We start from the raw sequence: 16,107 nt of genomic DNA on the forward strand, positions 1-16,107 counted from the left end.
TGATTATGGTTGATGGAGTATCCATATGGATAATTTAGAAAAAATTGATAAATATAAAAAATAAGTTTTATATTTAGAACCAAAATCAATTCAATAATTAAGTCCTATATTAAAAACCAGAGGAGTATTAAGGATTGGAGATGGGAGGTAGTATGGATGTTGCAAGCTTATTCACTACTCATTTCAAACATTAATTATTAAATTAAGCAAGCATTTATAAATTCTCATAAAAAATACTACCTCCGGTCCTAATTATAAGAGCTAGTTAACTAATTTGATTAAGAAAAGAAGTCAAAGTTAGTTATTTATAGTTAAATAAGGTTTTATATTAAATACTAGTATTTTATACCGTCCAAACTTTGTTTTGATTAAAATTAAAAAGAAGGCAAAATCATTGCGACGTTCCAGCAGCCAAATATGAAACAGACCCTTAACAGACTTGCGTTGCCAAGTTTGCCCTCATGAGAAAGCACAATGACAAGCCTATTTTCATCGTGACGTATCTATCTCCCCCCTTTGATCTCTGCCGGAGCCGCCGTTGACGATCAATCTTTTTTGTTCCTCGCCGAAAGAAGATTCACAGGGTCAACACTTCCACCAGCAGATGTTGTTTGTTTAGAAAGAAGACGATAAAGTAAAGTCTCGGGGGAAATGAGGTCTTCTTCCGACACAATCAACATCGCTGCTATTGCTCAGAGACTTGATGTCGATAATCGGATTGCCATCCGTTTCTACTATCGGATCGCTGATAATATTCTCAAGCAGGTATTTTCCCTCTATCTTAATGATTACGTTGCTGAGAATTATCTTAGGTGGGATTTTCTTGGCTAAACTTTTGCTGATATTGAATTATTAATTCTGAATCTCCTTTTCGATTTTGAAACTCTGACTTCTTTGGCGGATTCTATATATGTCCTGCCATAGTCTTTGTCGCTCTACGGCTCCAGTCCTATCCCGTTATTGGGCTCCTTGGGTCCGCCCTAGCTCCTCCTCGAGCTGCCATACGTTCTTCTCCCGTTGGTCGATAACCTTAGTTAACGATTGGAAGAAAATTTGAGGTTCAAGATTGCTGAAATTTCACGTTTTAAGGATGAAATAATTGCCTGAGCTGCATTAGTTGTGTGCAATAGTATATGACGACGCTTTACAGAAATGGTGCGCAACTTTGATTCATATGTGAAATGGGTTGTGTTCTGCCAATTGGTCTTAATTCATTGAGTAGTACCCACAATTGATAGATATACTGAATATGGATATCTTTTGCATTACTTTTAGCACTCCTCCGGAGTGTACTGTCTTGCTTTATATTTTAACTTATTAGAAAAATTTATGACAGAAATTTTTCGTTTATTATTCAGTTGGTTTGCATAAACTTTTAGCTCCAGTTGTTTTGACATTACAGGCTGATATCTTTCGGGCAGAGAAGAATATTATTGATCTATATGTTATGCTTCTAAGATTTTCTAGGTAAGAAAAATGTGGCAAGTAGCATTACTTTACTCATGATATTTCTTAAAAGGCATCAGTTGTGTGGAGTTCATTTTGCGGTATGTTTGTCATTAGACGGCATTAAGGTATCTTCCTTTTCGTTGGTTCTAGTTTGGTGTCCGAGACAATACCATGTCACCGAGATTATAAGGCATCTCCACAAAGCAAGAAAGTTGCTTTGAGAAAGGTGGACTTGTTGTATCTCTTCTCTCAAAAAGATTTTGTTTATACAAACTTTTGGATGTGATCTGATTTTTAATTTGTTGCTTTAGAAATTGCTGAATTCTTTGGATGAACTGGAGGAGTTGAAACCGTTGGTCCAACAGAAGGTTAATGAACCTAACAGACCGCGAGCCTCCCTACAAAATGAGTGGGGAAGACCTCATTCAAATAACTTGATTCAGTTTTCTCCAGTCAAGAAGCAAGCTATTGCCTACACCGGTCAAACAAAGGTAGGAATTTGCTCTGAATCTTGTGGGGACAATCTCTCATTTCATTTACATCAATTCTCTCTGTGTGTTTGTCCATTATTATTTTATTGTCTAACCTCCCATTGATATGAAATTTTTAATCCATATGTTATTGGATATCTCATCAGGCCGTGAGACCAGTTGCTGGAGATTTTGTCTACCGAGGATCAAGGGGTCGGCAGTTTTCTTATGCTAGGCCAGTGGAACAGCATTTCCAAAGACTGTAAGTATTGGGATATTTTTGAAGTCACGTGTATTGGGCCTCCCTAAGTTGATAGATATTATCCAATTTTTCACTTTTGCTTCAAATACATGCTTAAAGTAAGGCTCTTGTTCATCTGAATGTTCACTTTTTTCTTTGGTCATATTGTGCATATGAAAGCTTCCCAAGGTTCTCTTGTTTTTCTAGTGTTAATTTTAATGTTAGGTTGTGCCTGTTGATTGTTGTTTGTGACTACTAGTACTAAGCTGACTCTAGCACAATGATTAAAAAGAGTTTTCTGGACATGTTATATAACTACAGCCAGACATTAAGCTTTGGAGTCGTCATGGGATCTGTTAATGGACATTGTGGTCTTAATTTTGATTGCATGGTATCAATTCTCTAGCACTTTTTGTAGTGTGAAATTTCTATTCTTATCATCTGGTTTCCAAAAATAATTATCATTCATTGCTTACTTGCTAGAAGCTATTTTCCCAAACCCATAAATATTAGTATTATAGTATAAATGGATAGATGATGAAACATTTGGTTATAACTTATTTTGACAAATGCTGTTAATTTCTGCATCCTTGATTACCTTTTCAGTTTTGCTTGATTGTTGTAGATCTCTAGCTCTTCCACGCCCAAAGGAGGAAACTCTCTCCAAACATTCTATTCTTGGTCCCAGTGGGCTTATAGGGCAGTGGCAGCCACCTAGAAGTGATAAAGGGGTATGCTAGTACTTACTTTTGCTTTCCTTTTACACAGAGGTAATCCTGACTTTCTTTTTTCTTAATGTAGATCAGGTATCCAATTGACATAGACCTGTCTCCAGTTGAAATACCAAGGTTGTTATCTTTTTTTTTTTTTGGGAGTTTCTTGAAGAAACTTTTTGTTATTGGCCTTAATTACCTTTTGAAGGGGGATGTTGTGGTGTTTGCCTCAATCTGATAAGTGAAACTTTTTAGAAGATGAAAATTGCTCCCAAAAGAAAAATTGTATTTGAATTTGATACACAGGAAGGATCTTTATATTTAAAATATTAATCTGTTAAAACGTTGTGTCATATGCTGTATATGTAAGCTGGTGGCTTTGTTTATTTTGATATAATATCTAAATTGATTGTGTGGGTTCTTTTTCTGTACAAACAGCCTTCGACAGTCTGTGGAAGATGGACCACTGGAGGATAAAAAAGATAATAGCATCTCAGACAACAGTAGGTTGGACCGAGAACCAGTTCTTGCTGTGAGTGAGAATTGCCACGCCCAGCATACGGTGGAGCCTGTTTCTCTTATCTCTTTTGAAACAACTGAAGTCTCTGCTCCAATAGAAGTTATCAGACAGCCGTCACCTCCACCGGTACTTGCTGAAGTACAAGACTTGATCCCTGCGATGTCAGCACAGTTTACAGAGGCAGAAAGTAAGATAGAGGCTCCCGCATCAGATGATATTGTGCGGGCTGAAACTCCTCTGCAACTTCACATTGTGAGAGTCAATAATCTTTCCTTATCACGTCTTCATGTATTATTTTATGTTAGCCTGTCATGGGAAGCATGTATAAGGTTTTTCTGGGCATCTACTTTTTAGCCTGTATTTATCATGTATAAATGTAAAATTATAAATGTTGAAATGTTAATGAAAGGATACACTATGCTCTTATTTCCTGACCGCTGTTTCCATTCTGCAGTCAACTGCTTTGATGGAGAATTTTATGAAGCTTGCCAAGTTAAATACAGACAAAAATCTAGAGACTTGTGGCGTCCTTGCTGGTTTGCTTGTAAGTACTGAAACTTCTTTGTGATAATATGCATGGATAGATCTAAAGGGGGTGAAGCCCCAAGATATTAGAGTGACCTCCTCAGAAGCAAACTTATTGGTGGCCCACCGTTAACATATACATGGAAGGAACTTTGTTTCTTATATTCCAGCTGTTGTTCCTTGGTATTGCTGAAGCATTATTTTGTGCTGCCTCTCTCTGCACTGCATGTATTTCAAGAGCTGCCTCTCTCTGCACTGCATGTTTTTCAAGAGCTGCCTCTCTCTGCACTGCATGTTTTTCAAGAGAACTTGATGCATGCGTTATACATTAAGTTGCAATCATTTCATTGACAATGGGTTCCGCAAGTCTTTGTTCTTGATCTTTTCCTCCAGCTTCTTTACCTTAATTCAGCTAGATTGTGGATCTTATTCCAAATATTCCTGTCTGCAGAAAAACAGAAAATTTTATGTGACAGCTCTTATCATCCCTAAGCAGGAGTCGACATCGGATTCTGTATGAACTCTTTGGGCAATTAGAATTATATTCATATTTTATAGATCTTACATTTAATTTTTCTTGGTAAATTATATATCTTGCATTTATTGGATTTTTTGGACAGTGTCAGACCACAAATGAAGAGGAAATTTTTGATGTACAGGATAAGCTATCTCTTTTCCCCCTTGGTTGGATTCATGTGAGTTCTTCACGTTTTGTGTTGTGTGTGGCCATTGGTCCTAGTATTTTTTCGTTTTTTACTTTCCGAATTCAATTTATCATGATAACTCATCCTCAGCACCAATCATAGAAATGATTCATACATTCTACTCTATTTATTCAAGCTGTCACTTATTGGACTCTAGTTTCATCTAGCATATAAATTCCCGTGCCTTTTAAATTTCCCTTCTTTTTCGCCCGTATAAATTTGCAAGTTTTTGTTGTACTAGTCTTTTGGCAACGCTAATGTTTATTGTGCATATTTCTTGAATTTCCAGACCCATCCTACGCAATCTTGCTTCATGTCATCAATTGATGTGCACACCCATTACTCATATCAGGTGAGTTATGAAGATCCTGTATCTAGTCACCATTTTTATCATCACTATAAATATAAATGTACCAGAAGCTTCAAATGCGAGTCATTTCGGTTTTTTCTGGTATTATTTTTATTATTAGTTTAATCTTTCTCTCCACATTGTGTTAGACTCCATGAAGCTCCTTATTTTGGGCCATGCCATGCATCCCTTTTTTTTAAAATTACATTTCAACATGATTAGATATTAGAAAAATAATTTTTTTAAACAAAATCAAGTTATGATCTATTTCATGCATTACGCCGGGGAAATGGCTTCAGGGTCTTAGATGCTACTTCACCCTAATTTCTTTATGCAACGCTTTCCTTTCCTTCAAAAAGTGATATCCTTCATCGATTTTTGTCTTCATATTTTTTCTCTCTATATCTTACGGACATGCTTCTCCAGATCATGCTGCCAGAATCTGTTGCAATAGTTATGGCCCCAAGGGATAGTTCGAGGTAAGATCACAAGTTAGAAGTTTGTTGATCAAAACATCCTTTTGTCCTTTCCCACTATAACAAAAATGATAGGAATAATATCAGATTACGCTTAAAAAAGCCGGAGAATTTGAGTTAGGGTGCGGGAAAACCCTGTTCAAAAGAGTAACTTTGGATTTACTTGTGTACAGGACCCATGGCATCTTTCGCTTGACAACTCCTGGGGGCATGTCGGTCATAAGACAGTGTCAGCTACGCGGCTTTCATTCCCATAATCCACCTCCAGATGGTGGGCCCATTTACAAAACCTGTACAGATGTTTACATGAACCCAGATTTAAAATTTGATGTCATTGACCTTCGATGATTAGATTTCTTAATGCTTGCATAAATATCCGGTAATCTAATTGTTAATTTTCCAAGTCTTTCCAATCCAATTAAGCCATCAAAGTACTACATTGACATTCGAGTTTGTAAAAAGAATATTTTCTAAAAATTTACATAAATGTGTGTTTGGGATGAAAGGAGCCCCATCCCACATTCCCCTGTACTCCATACCGTCTGATACTTTAGATATTTCTTCTGGATGACGAGCGAATGTATTTCCCATTGATTCATTATAGGGTAAATTGTCATTTTTGGGACAGAGATATTTCCGCGATCAATTTTTAAGCTTTAGAGGTATTTTGTTTTAGCAATTTTAGTATTAGAACTTTAAAATTTTATCGAGACTGAATATTAGAATGGTGGATTTCTAATAATTTGACGACAGATTTTTTACCAGATTCTTTTAGTAACACAATATTGATGTGATTCTTTTAGTAATACAATAGCTTTTCTCATTATTTGAAATGGAATTTTAAGCCAATGGTCTTGTAATTCAGTGTCATGAAAGAGGTGTTTAAGTGAAAACTAAATTATGGTTTTAAAAGTAATTTTACAGCATGTAAAGTGAGTATGTGAGAGAAATTTTATTTTGACTTGCATGATAAAAATGTTTTTGGGAGTATCAAAACACTCCCAAGAACTCCTTTGAAAGTGCTTTTCTCATTTTATTTGAAGGGGGTGTTTAGATAAGAATCAAATTATAGTTTCAGAAGTATTTTTATGGTATACGAAGTAAATATATAAAGGAGTTTGTCTCGATTTATGAAAAAATGTTTTTGAGAAGTGATTATGGGGTGTTTCAAACACCCCTGAAATGAAATTGTAAGCTAATAGCCTTATAATTCAGTGACATCAAAACTCCTCGAAATTGGGAGTTTTGTAACTTCATCGTAGTTGCCTTTTTAATTAAAAAAATGTTTTAATGCCTTTTCTCGTCTGTCAAAAATGGAAAATCCCTCCCTTCAAGTGAAAAAGAACAGGGAATTCCGGTTAGATGCCAAAGGCAAAAACTACGCTCCTGCATTTCCGAAGAAGAGTATCCTTGCTTGTGTCGCATAATCTGCTTCGGTTTACCAATTTATAAAGTGAGTTTTTCATTTCAAAATTAAAAAACATAAAAAAGGAGAGAAGTGCTTTTCTTAAAGTAGAAAAAAAAAAGGTCTTAACTTTTTGACTTTGCAGCACGATCCAACAATCTGCAATAAAATTCTTTCACAGAAAGTTGATGTTCAGAGGCCAGGATGGTCCCCATTCTTTAGTGATCAACTTGGAAATCCATGCTAGAGCTGGTTAAATTCTGAAATTCTGAAAGTAAGAAAATAAAGGTACAATTTTTTTAGTGCCAAAGAGCAAATTCGTTAGACGTCTTGTGTCATCACCATCACCATCTTTGTCATCGTTATTCATTTATCTGGGTTATTTTACGTTTGAACAACTAATTCCTCTTAAACCACAAAGATTATAAAATGATAATGCAATTTAGTTGCGTGTTTGTAGCCAGTTGAGGGAAGTAGGAACAACTAAAATTATAAACGAAATTACGACAGCTTTATCAGAATTAGGAGAACCTGCTCCAACTAAAACGACCTCGAGTTATAGTGCCAACTCGTACAAATTTGAATCTTGCCCATACTCCTTGTGCAAAATTTTCCCCTTTTTAGGGGAAATGGCATCTAGCCAAACAGATAAAATATAGTCAAGTGCTAAGAACATGGTGCTCAATGTACAAATAAGACAACAAAAGATTCATGCAATCTCGGGATTATCAATAGTCCTTAACTCTATCACAAGACTCAGTTTCTAGAAACACACGATGTTAAGTAACAATTCATTCAACATCTTGCTAATATGATTTAGATGGAGAAATTGGTAATGGATGTGAATATAACGTCTCAACGCAGCTTGATTTGCTTGTTTCTATAGCATTGTGATTTGAACAAAGAAATTAAGGTTGTTGTGAAGATAGTTACTGGCTAGCTAGGATGCAGTACAATGATTATATAGAACCTTAGGCTTAGCTCATGAATAGCAACAAGCAAGTGGTGAACAGAGATGACTGTTAAATGCTATGAAGCAGAGGTAATTCGTTGTGAAGGAAAGAAGACACTCCTCTCTAATCTCTAGACTCTATTTCTTCTCTCTTCACTTGTGATTATGAACAAGGCATTTAAAGGAGGGGCTACCACCACCTATATAATTGAATCATTCCAGAACAGTTGTGATATGTGCATACTCTATTATCTTTCTGTTCTGTTGGGGGTCCAATAAAGCAACCAGAAAGGAAGACATCATCAACAATGAAGATAAGTCTCATTCAAAGTGCAATACATTTTGTCAGTGTCCATTGAGGTTATGGTTACATCTTTTCTTGCACCAAGCATTTTGAAAATTTCACAAGAGATGGTGGGTGTGGGTGGGGTCGCATGTTGTGGCAAGTATTGAGCATCAAAAAACAAATTAAATTTCCATCTCATCAAGCATTAAGAAATAGACATAAAGTGTGTGGATCCAATAATTCAAGTTGGTACCATACATTCAATGAAAAAAAATCTCCGTTTCTGTATTTGTATCTTTCTTTAAAAAAGGATAAAGTGTTTTTTTTTAAAACTGAAATTATATCTGTAGGAGCTATGGACATGTTAAAGAAAATTGTGAAATTATATCATACATGATCCTCCAAAATTATTGCAATATTACCATTTTTATTAAGAATAGATGTTAAGTTAATGTTAGGTCAAAACAATTTCTCAACTTATACTAACGAATGACTTCACATTGAATATGAAAAAGAAAGCACTTCACAAGTTCTAGAAGATATTATGTGCTATATTACTGCGCAATTTTTTTACAGTGTTCATAATTTTTCCAGAAATACTTTCAAGATTTTGAGCTTGGACAAAAACACGTAGACCCGATGGCCCCTAAATTCAAATAATTTAGTTACTGTATTTCCAAAGGGGGAAAAAAACAAAAAGATGACTTGGTCCATCCTCATGGTCATGATTATTCAAAATCCAACATGAATTATATATTTGTGTCATAAAAAAATATGACCATGGACAAATCAAAATTAACTTTTTGTGAGGTCATCATCCACAAGAAATGGACCAAATAGAATAGAAAGAAAGGTAGCTGCTTTGAACAAAAAGAGGACGAAAGATCATTATTTGACATTACTTGCCCACCTAATTTGATAAATTATTCCACAGCAAATTGTGATTCCTTGCACAGAGATGAGACAATGTTCCCTTACCTTCAATAAATAAAATAAATAGAATAAATAATTTGATTAAATGATGTGAAAAGCAACAAATGACTTCATTAGTGGTTAAGATAGGAGAAGCCTCAAAAGTCTAACATGTTATCTTGTGGAACAAGTCTTTTTTGGCTGCTTGTTTTCAAGACAAACTCTCCAAATATCATTCCTTCATTTCAGCATAACTTGATTGTGGTTCCTCTTACATTCCTCTAATCATGCCTAACTTTTTCTCATTATTTTGCATTCTATTCTATGCAATCATTCATCATAATCACTATAATATGTTTTTTTTGTTGTTTAAGCACGATACTAATCATGGGTTGATTAGGTTTAAATTTTGAAATTTAAGAGAAGATTATTGGCATCTTTCTAAATTCACAACGGATTAATTTTTACACGTAAATTTTGTGTGCGCCTGTGAAAATGATGCAAAGTTCAATTGATAATTTTGCATAACCTGTACCGGTCAATAATTAAAGTACAAATAGTTTGGCAAAAACATAATAATTAATTAAAGTACAAATGAAATAACCAAATGCGAATTTCATTAGGAACGACATTCCCCATTTCTTCTGTCAAAATTTTCAAGTCCAGCGTTTTTCAAGTGTTTTTTTTTTGAACCGTAATATTGAAATTTTGAGAATTAACATCGTTTATCATTGAACAAGTATAAACAAATTAATTGGAAGTGTCCATTTTTTTTCCTTTTAACAATTTCCATGTCGGCCTAGACAACATGTTCTCTTCCAAAGTGACGTATCCTCTGTCCCACGTTTTGTCACTGCCTCCAAACAATGTTAGGCAAAAAAATCCATCTGCTTCATTTTCAGAGAAGAACAGCCAGTCTCCTTTTCTTCTTCTTCTTCCTCCGCCTCCTCCAATTCTCAGATAAAAGGAAAACATCTGCTCTTCTTTTTTTCCCACCCAGACGCCCAACATAATCCTCTCTTTTCCTCTCTCACTTTTTGACTTTGAAATCAGAAAAAGGCACAATTTTTTCAAACCTCAAACCACCCCCTTTTCAATCATAAAATCTGCGTGTGGTTATGTGCTCTGAGACAAGCCCTCCTCGTCTTTCTTTCTCCAATGACCTGCCAGTTTCGCCTATCAACCACCATGTCGATCCTCCTCGCCGGGACGCCTCGCTGATGACGATGATGGACTCAAATTCTGAGTTGGAGTTCGAGTTCAGCATTACCAGAAACAGCTTTCACTCTGAATCATCCTCTGCAGATGAGCTTTTCTCCAATGGCGTCATCGTTCCGACTCAAATTCAAAACCAACCCACCACAAAAAAACATACTCTTCGTGGTGAACCTCCTTACACTAGACTCCCTCCCCGCCCGTGTTCATCCCCTGTTGAGAAAACCAAGAAACAGAGCACCAGAGAACCTCATTCCAGATCCTTCTGGGGATTTGCCAGGAGCAGAAGTCTCAATTGTGACACAAAGAAAAGCTTGTTCTCCTCGTCGTCTTCTCTGCCACGGAGTAACTCTACTGGTTCAGCGACAAATCCAAAGAGAACGAACTCTAGGGATAATGGGAAGGGTCATGGAGGGTCTTCATCATATCCTGTGCAGAAATCTGGTTCAGGTAAGGCCTATGGAGGATCTTATTATGGCGATGGTCTCCGAGTTAGTCCTGTTCTAAACATTCCAACTCCTTGCATCTCTAAGGGTAGTGCCAGTTTATTTAACTTGGGATCCATTTTACGAGCTAGGAAGGTTAAAAAGACTAAGAACTGAGTCATTTTGTATGTAGTTGTGAATCTAATCATCTGGCTTTCATTACTTCCTGCTTGCCATGGACTCTGTCTTGTTCTTGGATTACCAGAAATATTAACTTGTTTGGATTCCAGCACTCATATAATTTCTCAAATTAAATCTCTCTTTTTTTTTTGGTGAAAAAATCTCTTATTTCATATAACTATACATTCCCTCCAAGCGACGTCTTTCTAAGGATTAATACAAGTCATTTAGAGAATCATTGACACTTTTATGCCAATTTTGCTCTTGTTGCTTATATACATGACTTGTATTTTTCACACCCCTTAAAAATCCTGTTAATAGGTATAAAGTTAAAAAGATTTATTTAATTTAAGACAGACTTAATGAGTTAACTATCTTGTAATAATGAGGGAAGGGAGCATCTAAAAGTATAACTGTTGCCTGAATTTATTATACCTTGATGATAAAAATTGCAAACTGATGATATGAGAAGTGTTGACTTTTTATATTTTATTTTGTTAATGATACAAGAAAGAGAGGGAAAACATGAAATAAATATAGAAAAGAGAATAATTTTACACCAAATCGAAGTGTTAAAATTAATAATCGGAATGAATAAATTGATTTAATATTGCCCATCCAGCACTGCAGAAGACCAAGTTGCTTAGTTTAGCGGAGGGAAAACAGAGGAAGGAATTAGATTTTCCAGGAAGGGAAGAGATTAAAATTAAAACTTACATTCTTAGAGAAAAAGTTAAAAAATTCAGTGATAACTAACATAAAATTTTGCTAACAAAATTATTATGTTAGTTTCTGATAAGGAAAAGAAAGAGACGAATTGAGCATATTACAGAATGAAGCAAATTTAATTGGGTTACAGTAAGAGACAATGATTGGAAGGAGAGATCAGAAACAGATGGTGAGGATATATATACAAGAGCGGAACAAATTCAATTAAATGGATGTGTCTGCTTCATTAATTGATGTTTTTGTCTGAATTATTGAAAATGGGATTACGTGGCAGTTTCAGTGATTAGGAGGGGTTTAGTCAATGATGACCAACATCATTATTATTTAACTAACATTTTTGTCTCTAATAGCAGCAGTTTGCTATCACCTTACTTGACTTGATCATGTGGAGTATGGACTATTCTTTGATTATTATGCATTTCAGTAAAATTTGGAATTATATTTATAGGGTTGGAGTTGATGGGTTTTTTGTTTGAATTCAATGGATCTCTCTGGCTGCACTTGATGATGCAGATTCGTTGCATACTTAAAATACCCTTTTTTTTTCCTACCAGAATACTTAAAATACTTTAGAGTTTTATGCGTTAATAAAATTACAGTGACTAAACAATTACTTTTGCACTTCACAAGGAAAAAAAAATCTCCCAACTAGCTAACATATTCATCTCGTATGATCCAAAAGTGTTTTGTTTTTCAAGCTAAACCAAACAGTTATCAAATATCTCCTAAAGGATAAGCTAGACGGATAATTGGATAGAGGACATAAATAAATTTTGTTATATTTATGAGGTGTGCATATATAATTCATTTATTTTAAATTTTTTTAAAAAATATATTTTCTCCGAATATGTTAATGATAAAAAAAAGAAATAGATCGAAACTAAGCCTCCAATGAAACAACAATATAGAATGACTGCAATGTAAGCAAGCTATTGGTTAACGTGTTGATGGGAATAACAGGACTCTTCCTTGGTATTTGATTACAGATAGATATTGTTGGCAAAAAAAAGAAAAAAAAGATTACAGATAGATATTCATAGATGATTTTCAATCCTCATTTATTTGACGTACAGGTAATAGGAAATATTTAAACGAATTTTATTTAAATTTTTATCATTTGATGAGTTAACTTTAGGTGATTAAAATATTTAATTTTCCCCTGTATAATGAACAATATTTAAAATATTATAATTTAAATTTAAATCAATCTAATTAAAATAAAAGTTTTTTTCAATCTATATTCCAGATAAATAGTCTAATGAATTTTTTAAGAAGCAACATCTAGATCTAAATCTGAAATTATTTATTTTTGAAAGATATTCCGCTATATGATTATTAGGGGGAAAAGAAAATATTCCCTTATAGATTGTTTTTTTTTTTTTTGGATTTTCATTCCAGTTGGTTGTTTTAAGTTGTCATTTAATCGAACAGTTTATTATGTAGATACCACATTCCGTAAGAAATTAACTGCGTAAATTAAAACGACTTCATGAAATAAGATGATGTACTATATAGCTCATAAAATGGAAAGGAAGTCTCGTATCGTACAGAGTTGGAGGTTTTCTTAACGCTATGTTTGGTACGGGGTTTTTGGAGGGGAGGGGAGGGAAGTTGCTCCCCTCCCCTTGTTTGGCTGGTATAATTTTTTAGGAGGGGAGGGGAGCTCCTCCCCTCCCCTCGTTTGGTTAAGATGTTTTTTAAAGAGGGGAGGGGTTTTTCTCCCCTCCCCTTCCCTTCTAGCCTCCCCTCCAAAAGTAGGGTTTTTTGGAGGGGAGACGAGAGATGATATTTTAATTCCTTATATGCCCTTTTGATTTGTTAACTTCTAATCAGTCATAAACATTTCTACATAAGAGAGTTCTTTTGAGCATCTAATAAGAGGTTATTAAGATAATTATCTCCAAAATTAGTAAGCATTTGTAAACTTTTTTTCTCTTCTTCTAATTCTAAGAGGCCGTTGGTATTTTCTTTCACCTTCAAGGTCTTTTCTCTGATTGAAATCTATCACTTGTGAGTTTTTGTCTTGATATTCTATAAGTGTGTGACTGTATCTTGTAAATCAAAATTAGTGAATTGTATTATATATATAGTTATATCTTAACAAAATAAAAAGTGAGAAAATTCATTTAAATTTTATGAGGCTAAAGTAGTCAATTTTTTATTAGAACAAAATAAGGTATTATTAAAATTGCTCCCTCCCCTCCCCTCCAATCAATCCAAACAGGAGATCATTAAAATCCCTCCCTCCCTCCCCCCTCCCCTCCCCTTTGTAGCTACCCTCCCCTCCCCTTCCCTTGATTAAAATCCCTCCCCTCCCTTCCCTCCGTCGAGCCAAACATAGCGTAAAAGTGAGACTGTAAATTGAATTCTTTTTTGAAGTGTTGTAATGAGTGCGCAAGTTATGAAATATATATATATATATATATATATATGTATATAACAAAAAGAAGAAGAACAACAATGATAATTCAATCACCAAGATATATTGTGCGAAGAAAGAACATGACAAATTTGATCCCCAACAAATGTGAAACAGCCCAGGTTTTCTAAATAGATGTTTAGGCATCTGCAACTACGGCAGCTGACAAATATCCCTCAAGATTTTTCGTTTCAACAATAAAGTCTCCCTTTACTCTACTGCCTAGCTTGGCATCAATGGCGTCCCCGCCAAGAAAATGAGTCAGATGCTATGGTTAGTGAACATGTAACAGTTGGAAAAACCAACAACATGTATTAGAGAACATCAAACACTCAACTTCACCTCATGATTATGGAGCAATCTCGACCTTCGTATGATTCCATCAATGATCTCTTCTATTTCAAATGCTGGTGTAATACGCTGTAAAAGTTAAACAAGAATGATAAAGTTAGAACAAAAATCAAGTACTTTAATACTGATCAAGTAGGGTTTTCGTATTTTGTCCTTCAAAGAACAGAAAAAGAAGACAAGCAGAGTCAATAAATTTGAACTCAAGAATGAATGTACGGTCTTACATCTATCGCCTTCTGCACATTGCGGGGCCTCCGCTTAGGCCTTCCGGAGGGCTTTTTCCCAGTAAAGGCCAAGAAATCTTCTTCTTTCTTCTTGTTCGATACAGTAATCGAAAAATTGACTATTATTTGGTTCTTCACTTCGTCTGAATTCTCCTTATCTGCTTCACTCAACTTCATCGGCGGCTGCGACGAACACGTAGGTTTTTTATTCCTCGACCTCAAGTTCCAAGGCTTAACAGTCGCATTGGCTGCCGTTTCGTCAGCAAACGAAACTTTCCGCTTCTTCGCCGCCGCTTCTTCGTCTTCCTCGTCGTCGTCGGTCGTGGGCTTCTCGCGAATAGCGTCGACGATGACATTTTCTGCATCTTTCTCGGAATCGAATTTCTGTTCTGGATCGTCGAATGATGTTTGCGTTGGAGGACTACTAACTCTGTTAGTGTTCCTCGGAGGCATTCCTCTCTTAAAGGTCAATAAATCACCTTCCATCTCCTTGTTCAATCTCGATAAAATAATAATCGGAAACATGGCTCTTTCCTTGTTACACAAACAAGACTTTACGCTCTCAACGACCGCCGTTTCTTCAGCAAACGGAACCTCCAGCTTCTTTGCCGCCACTACGTCGCCGTCGATCGTAGGCTTCTCCGGAATCACCTCGATGGGTTTCTCAGCATCTTTCTGGGTATCCAAGTTCTGATATGAATCCTCGAATGAGGCTTGCGTCGGAGGATTGAAAACTGGAGTAGAATGATTGTTCCTCAATCGGAACAGCAATTGATTGTTACGCGGTGGCCGTGGTGATGTTTCAGGCTCCATATCTAAGGGTTTCATGCTTCCCACGGAAAGAGAAAAAGAATCAGAAACTTCCTTTTCTATTCAAAGCGCCAGCTCTCAAGTATATATAAGAGAGGAACGAGATCATCATCAAAGTGGTGAGTACTAATAATTAAATCTGAACCATTCATTCAAATATAAAAGGTTCAGATTTAATTTTTTTTGGTAAGACTAGAGAAGTGATCTCACTTGGAGGATATTTTCGTGCCATTAAAGCCAGACTCTCGCCGCGGAAGCCACATGAGCAAATATTAATAAATTAGATTTAGAAATGTTTACTCAGGGATGAATAATTTATTTTTTTCGTATATTTAAACTTAAAAGCTGTTGACATGTGCAAACCATATTGAAAAGAATTCGAAAAGGATTTTTAAGGCAAGTAGGATCAAAATTTGAAAGAGATGAGCATTCTTTCATTAGTAGGTGATAAAACGAGCACCCACCACTATTCAAGTTACTTTGAATTTGAGATTAATTTTTTTCAAGGCTTACAATGCAAAGATTTTTATCTTTTTTAAAAAAATGTAGTACTTCCAGCTTTTAATATAAGGGATAGTTGATTAATTTGAGTAGATTAAGGAAGTTTATTAAGTTAGTTATTTGTAATATATAAGTGTTATTTTTTTTCTAAAATACTCTTACTAATCATGTGTATTAGCTGGAATTACTATTTAATAAAACTTGTAACACGCGTATCTATTACAAGAACTAGTTTAGAAAAAACGGATAAA

General features: G+C 35.2%; 3 protein-coding genes across 3 annotated transcripts; 2 read left to right on the forward strand and 1 right to left on the reverse strand.

Annotated features, from left to right (window-relative positions):
* Positions 1–491: 491 nt before the first annotated feature.
* LOC114755428 (AMSH-like ubiquitin thioesterase 1) lies at positions 492–5,978 on the forward strand. The gene is made up of 14 exons (XM_028944304.1): positions 492–765; positions 1,403–1,467; positions 1,600–1,675; positions 1,761–1,940; positions 2,087–2,181; positions 2,786–2,891; positions 2,962–3,008; positions 3,312–3,645; positions 3,848–3,937; positions 4,370–4,432; positions 4,539–4,613; positions 4,912–4,974; positions 5,398–5,450; positions 5,621–5,978. Exons 1-14 carry the CDS (start codon positions 652–654, stop codon positions 5,793–5,795), a joined length of 1,536 nt encoding a protein of 511 aa, XP_028800137.1. The 5' UTR covers positions 492–651; the 3' UTR covers positions 5,796–5,978.
* Positions 5,979–9,789: 3,811 nt separating this feature from the next.
* LOC114755445 (uncharacterized) lies at positions 9,790–11,070 on the forward strand. Its single transcript, XM_028944325.1, has one exon. The coding sequence runs from the start codon at positions 10,121–10,123 to the stop codon at positions 10,817–10,819; it is 699 nt and encodes a 232-aa protein (XP_028800158.1). The 5' UTR covers positions 9,790–10,120; the 3' UTR covers positions 10,820–11,070.
* A 2,984-nt stretch (positions 11,071–14,054) lies between these two features.
* On the reverse strand, positions 14,055–15,358 carry LOC114755459 (uncharacterized). The gene is made up of 3 exons (XM_028944342.1): positions 14,546–15,358; positions 14,313–14,390; positions 14,055–14,192 (listed from the first exon to the last, which is right to left on the reverse strand). Exons 1-3 carry the CDS (start codon positions 15,356–15,358, stop codon positions 14,181–14,183), a joined length of 903 nt encoding a protein of 300 aa, XP_028800175.1. The 3' UTR covers positions 14,055–14,180.
* Between the last annotated feature and the right edge of the window lie 749 nt (positions 15,359–16,107).

The sequence above is a fragment of the Neltuma alba genome, unplaced genomic scaffold, assembly GCF_004799145.2.
Source record: "Neltuma alba isolate B1F8T4 unplaced genomic scaffold, ASM479914v2 tig00010270_pilon, whole genome shotgun sequence".
Taxonomy (NCBI): domain Eukaryota; kingdom Viridiplantae; phylum Streptophyta; class Magnoliopsida; order Fabales; family Fabaceae; genus Neltuma; species Neltuma alba.

Coding starts and splice junctions, on each gene's coding strand:
- LOC114755428 (XM_028944304.1), top strand. CDS start 652: ATGAGGTCTTCTTCCGACACAATCAACATCGCTGCTATTGCTCAGAGA. Junction 1,468..1,599: donor ATGCTTCTAAGATTTTCTAG/GTAAGAAAAATG, acceptor CGTTGGTTCTAG/TTTGGTGTCCGAGACAATAC. Junction 4,614..4,911: donor TCCCCCTTGGTTGGATTCAT/GTGAGTTCTTCA, acceptor TTGAATTTCCAG/ACCCATCCTACGCAATCTTG.
- LOC114755445 (XM_028944325.1), top strand. CDS start 10,121: ATGTGCTCTGAGACAAGCCCTCCTCGTCTTTCTTTCTCCAATGACCTG.
- LOC114755459 (XM_028944342.1), bottom strand. CDS start 15,358: ATGGAGCCTGAAACATCACCACGGCCACCGCGTAACAATCAATTGCTG. Junction 14,391..14,545: donor ATGTGCAGAAGGCGATAGAT/GTAAGACCGTAC, acceptor TAACTTTTACAG/CGTATTACACCAGCATTTGA.